This window comes from Triticum aestivum, chromosome 7D (assembly GCF_018294505.1).
Source record: "Triticum aestivum cultivar Chinese Spring chromosome 7D, IWGSC CS RefSeq v2.1, whole genome shotgun sequence".
Lineage (NCBI taxonomy): Eukaryota > Viridiplantae > Streptophyta > Magnoliopsida > Poales > Poaceae > Triticum > Triticum aestivum.
In genome coordinates, this window is record NC_057814.1 from 187,647,814 (window position 1) to 187,654,036 (window position 6,223).

At 39.5% G+C, this 6,223-nt stretch overlaps 1 protein-coding gene across 1 annotated transcript; it reads right to left on the reverse strand.

The window, feature by feature from the left end:
• Nucleotides 1-566: 566 nt before the first annotated feature.
• Nucleotides 567-3,613, reverse strand: LOC123168010 (anthranilate O-methyltransferase 2). The gene is made up of 4 exons (XM_044585873.1): nt 3,485-3,613; nt 2,973-3,377; nt 1,647-1,916; nt 567-1,215 (listed from the first exon to the last, which is right to left on the reverse strand). Exons 1-4 carry the CDS (start codon nt 3,557-3,559, stop codon nt 850-852), a joined length of 1,116 nt encoding a protein of 371 aa, XP_044441808.1. The 5' UTR covers nt 3,560-3,613; the 3' UTR covers nt 567-849.
• Nucleotides 3,614-6,223: the final 2,610 nt, after the last annotated feature.

Here is a 6,223-nt window from a genome sequence, read left to right on the forward strand (position 1 = left end):
AAAGTTCATCACATTAGTACACTTATCACGTTAGGGGTAGTGCGGCCTCCCCAATCCTAATTACGAAACGGTACGGGGGAGTTTGTGAATAGCCAAGTGAATCACCATGACACAGGAAACATGTTGCCAGGAAAATATAAGAACTAACTAAAAAATCATCTTGGAACCGTTGTGACCAGGAGAGATATGTGGCTTCGGTGGACAGTTCTCCAAAACCATTCAAGAACCGTTGGAGCCGAAGGTGGGGTGTGCCCTGCCTGCCGGGACTGCCATTGTGCCAGCCTAGTGCTGCACTACTGTCCTCTTGCAGACAGCGTGGTCCATTTTTCTCTATAAGAGGAAATAAGTATCAAACTACTTATAAAATAAAAATACAAAAGGGGTAAGGGGACGGGACAGATCCCAACACGAGTGAGCGCTCGTGATTGCAGCCGCCACTACGAAGCTTCATAGGTTTGCTTGTGTGTGTGACTGAGAGAGAAACATATGTTTTTTTAAGAGAAGAAGGATATACCCCGGCCTCTGCATCTGTGAGAGAAAACATATGGTATTATGAGCATTTTCACAATGGAACATTTGTCTTTGCTCCCTTGATTAAATACACGAGATGTTCTGGGATGATTATCGACCATTGCTACTTAAATTTATTTACGACTTTACAAATTCTGTAATTTTCATTATAGAGCACAAAAGAGAGATAAAACAGGTGAGCAACACATATGTAATTTTTTTTTGAGAATCACACATATGTAATATTTAACCATAGTATGTGTCAACCTTATAATGTTCAGCATATTCCACCAGTTAAGCTGTGTGGCCTTTTCCTTTTGCAGTGAACTTTGTGTCAGTTCAATGCCTGGCCTTCTTCAAGGATGCCACGATGATGGGGTACTTAGCCTTTGCTTTCTCCAGATGCTTTGCAACGACAGAAGCATACACCATGAATAACTCCTCAATAATGTCAACTCCAAAGTGGTCTACTATCAGTGGCTCCAACACGGCCCTTATGCACTTGGCTACATTTGCCCCGCTGCTAGCACAGTCTAGTACCACATCACTGTCTAAGTCGTCCTGAGGATCCCAGTTGGATTGAAAGAGTCTGACATGCTCGATATCAAAGAGCTTACTCTCATTGATCAATGCCTTCACTTCTTTCACCGATGGAGCGTAGTATGGCAGGTTGAATGAGTCTAGCTTCTCCTTCTCCACACGGCCCTGTCATCCAACCCAATGATATTTTAGATAAGAGTGTACCGAATGAGAACTCTTATTTTGTACAGACGTTCTTCTTTAGGTTTTTTTATCAATGAAATCCAATGTAATTATTGTATTAATTTGCACATGAATTCTTTTTCCCACACTTTTAAATATCACTTGCCAATTTTCTTTTCCTTTTCGAGAATGTGTACTTCCACTTTGTATGTTCCTCATGCAATAATATATGTCACTGTCTTACACACATGAAATTTTGTTCATGGAAAGTTTCCATGCTAGAATGAATTAACTTAATTTCTTTTTGCGGGGAGAATGAATTAACTTAGGAGCATATATCTAGTTAGATAAGCAATTATAAGTTTGTTATTAAAGAGTAACATGGCGTAATCGTTACTGGCAAACAAAGCAAATCCCAACATGTACTTAAGTACCTTTAGGACCAGAGACTGGAGAGATTTGGCAACCAATTCAAATAAGGTGCTAACGTCCCCATGCATCATCATCTCTTCACTATTTCTTCCAAGAAATGTTAGCAACATTCGGCCTCCATTGACAAGCTCTCTGGAGCGCAGTGTAAGGAACAACTCAAAGTCCGTTTTGAACTGGTCTTGGAGCAGCTTAATCACAATAGGTGGGGTAGTCTTTCCAATGTAGATGTTGCCTTCGTTCACGTGAGTGCAGCTTGATAGTTCCTCGGGGACCTAGGTAATTAAGAATCGTAGCATTATTAATAAAGTAGTCGAACGATTAATCACTGATCCCTAGTAGAAAATTAAAGTGCTTTAGAGCGCTGACTAGTGACTTTTATCTTTGATCATTGTTAGTACTACTATGCACGGACATCGACTTATTCTCTGCATTTCAATTTACGTTGCATTTTAGTTTTTTTTCTTCTGTTTTTTAATATTACATCGCGTATTAGGCCGACGACTAAGGAGTACTAGCAAGCCACCGTATGCATGAGCATTTATGACTAGCGGGTGCATGAACTAGGGATGCATGCAAAGCAGCGCAGGATTAGAGTGCCTTTGATTAATTTGTATTAGCAGCTGGTTGTTTTGCGGGTCTTTGCCGGAGGCCGTCCTGCAGCCCTAGCTTGAACCAATAGCACCACCTCTAGCCTAAACAACCCATATCATAGCTCCTCCCTGGCATGCGTAACTTCTTTGATATGGAAAGTAAAATGAAAGAAAGGGGGAACTACCATAGCTCATTTTAGTGCGATATATTGTAAATAAACGGATATTATAGCATACAAACAATTACGGAAAGTGCTACCCTGGACTAAATATATAGGAAGTACATAGTAAACTTTAATCCAATAGGTTTATACTCATTGAAATTATATTTATATTATTGTATTTTTTTGTTAACACTTATGCTTTTGTTTTTAAAATTTTGTCATGTTGCCACGTGAACTTTCCACATGCATATTCCATAGTTTTGCAACTATGGCGACAAAATTTTCCAATCAGGGACCATTCTCTATAATTTAATAGTATGCCTTGCATAGTTGCATTCACATTGTGCCCTTCAGATCTATGATCCACCACACCTAAAATTAATATGGACCGAACAATATATCTTGGAGTTGATCCAATACCTAACATGTTTTGTTCATTCATATCTGACAACGCCCACATAAATAAAGCTTGGGTTAGCGAACAACGATGTTACACATCGTTAATTAACTAAAACTTGAACAATGCTAGCAAGGACATAATTATCACGTTGCAGACAACATGATGCATGCATACCTTAGAGCGCCACATGAGGGAGTAGGACGAGTGGAAGAAATGGACGCTCCGGGAAGGGAAAAGCTTCGTGTAGTAGGATCCCGGCAGGCCTGCCACATAGTAGGGCTGCGTCTCTTTGCCGCCGAGATCTTCAAGTTGCTCCAGTGACCGGAAGACGAGGTTGAAATCATTCCCCGGCAGGTCATTCAGGAAAAACTGCACCTCCACAGCACGCCGTTGTTCTTCCGATTTCCGAGTGTAGAACTGGACCGCGCCGATCACCTCGGAGACGACACGCAGAGTGTTCGGGCCCGACGAGCAGCCGAGGTCGGCGACGACCATCGTGCTCCTTCGGTCCGAGAGCGACTTGTACACCTCTTCTATGGCCTTGCGAAGCATCGGCCTTGTCTCCAAAATGGCCTTCTCCTGCATACATGCATGAAACATGGCAAATTAAGAGCTGCTACTAGCTTGCAGTGCTTATATATTTGTACATGAAACGACAGTAAATTGCAGCAGTGCAAGCTACGGACTTGGAGCCTGGAGTTTGCGGCGTAGCTGTTCTCCCCGTTGCCAGTAGCCATGCGAACGCCGCTCCCTGTCTTCATAGCTAGTCTCACAAGTGATGATTATTAGCTTCACAAGTTGGGGCTGGATGTGTTGAGTGATACCACAACGGCTCTATCATTTATAGAGAGCCAATGATGACCTGTTTTTCTCTCTCACTCTACTGGCTTCCTACACACGGAGTATTTAACTTGACTGGTCACTTTGACTAAGAATGCTCTGAACTTGGGAGAGTCCACAAAACAATGACGTGAATAGCCGCCCATTAAGTGTTCGGAAAGAGGAGATAGTGATTTTTTGTGGTTTTGTCAAGCAATCATGCTGTACAATGCCTGCATCAGCTAGCATACGATGTTATCTCTCGCCGCAAAGGACACAAGAGCAATAATTTTCAGATAAACTAAAAGCATGCATGAGTTCATTTGAACAGCTTCAGAACTAGTTTTACGGATAGTTAAAACCGTTGCATTCTCATGACGCTCATTACATTATTTATGATCAAAACTCCCATCTTCATGTATTTCTTCATTTGAACAGCTAACTTCCAAAGAAGATGAGTTATCAACATTTTACAACCAATTTGGGAACTTAAGAAAACCACAACCAGGGTGATATTATGACCCGTTCTGTTATATACATTCTAATGTAAACTTCAAAACAAGCTTTCACTGGAATATGTTTTGATATATTTTTCTTATGTGTGGGCTCTATTATTTCTTTTGGGCTTGTTGAGTTGTGCCCTCAGTAGAACACTCTTGTGTGGTACCTCTTATTTGTGTACTTTGGTGTTATGTGTGTGTTGGTAACTTCCTAGAGCTTGGTTTTGCTCGTGGCAGTTTGCTTTATATATAAAGCAGGCTGAAAGCTTTGCTTCGTATATTTTTTTTATTTACTGCATATACTGTACACTGTTGTCTACTGCATAGTAGTATCTCTGCTAAATATTTTTACTTCTACATTTTATGCATGTTTAGCAATGTTATTAATTAAGCAGGTAATGCATTTTTTGTTGTTGTCCATTACATTCCTTAGTTGTACTCTACTGCACAATAATTGTCTTCTGCAGACTTGCCTAGCTTACTGTGTCTTCCAAATTTTTATAGTTATCTAATGCATAATTGTGTGATCTATTGTTTGGTCAGTCTACTACAGTTTGCCCCGCGCAGAGTTTTCCATCCATATATCCATATTGCTGGCAAACATTGTTGTTGGGTAGACAGGTGAAAAACATAGAGAACGTGGAAAATTATGAAATTAGCATAAGAAAAACAGGATAAAACACAATATCAGAATATGAATAAAATTAATTAAAAAATAATATGAGAGAAAAAAGTCAATGGGGAAGCCAGGAGAAATATATATGAAAGAGGGTAAGCAAAACCAGAAGAAAAATCTTAGAACAAGGACCAAACTGAAAAGGAAGAAAAATGACGGGCAACAATAAAATACTTCCAATTGTTGAAATCATGAGTATCATTATTATAGTATTATAGTATTTCTATCCTCTGCCTCTACTTTATATATCAACGAAATTTGTATTTTCCAAACGTTTTGTTTTTAAGAAAAGATCCGACCGCTTGCGATGCCCTCCGTTCCAGATCCGAGAACGAGCCGCTTGGCGTTAATTTCCTCCCGTGATCTCGCATTTAATGGGCGATTAATGGATCGCCTTAATTATGCCAGTGCTAATATTTAATGGGCGATTAATGGATCACCTTAATTATGCCAGCGCTAATTTTCTCCCGTGGTCCTGTATTAAATGGTGTGATGAATGGGTCGTCTTAATTATGTCGGCCCTAATTAATGGACCGATCAGGTTTCAAAAATACTCCCTCAGTTCCTAAATATAAGTCTTTGTAGAGATTTCATTATGGACTACATACGGAGCAAAATGAGTGAATGTAAACTCTAAATGCATCTATATACATCCGTATGTGATCCATAGTGTAATCTCTGCAAAGACTTATATTTAGGAACGGAGGGAGTATATATTAATGAACCGATCGCATGCATGCACTAAGTGGAACTCTAGCGAGAAAAATAAACAAGAAGGAGGACCGGAACCCGTGTACTCCAAGGTATATGTTCTATATGCCCAAACTTACTAACCAACACAACCAATTATAATTGTTGTTCGAAACATAGAAATTAGATAGCTAAACATTCTATACTTTCATATATCCTCAAAATAAGGCAAAAATAATTTCTTGGATTTTTCCTAGTGCATCATTTTTGAACCAAACAACCAAAACTAGAAAATCAATGCTTTTGTTTGCTATTATAATCAAGACTTTGTATCAACACGGACTTTGACCCGGCAAAAAAGTTACCGAAACAGACTCCGGTAACTTTGTGTAAACGGCATGGTAATTTATGCACCACAACCTGATAACTTATGTAAAAATATCGTGATAACTTTGACCCAAAAAAATAAATTATTCAAACATACCCCGGTAGCTTTTTTGTAAATGACATGGTAATTTACGCACCACCAACCTGATAGCTTATGTAAAAACATCATGATAACATACATGAAAACACCGTGCTAACTTTCATTCAGGGAATTTTTTGTTGTTGAAACTTACCTCTGATAACTTATGCGTAAATAGCATGGTATTTTATGCACAGTAGACATGATAACTTGCGCATAAACACTGTGCTAACTTTGACCCGAGGGGAAAAAGTTGTTGAAATATACCCCCCCC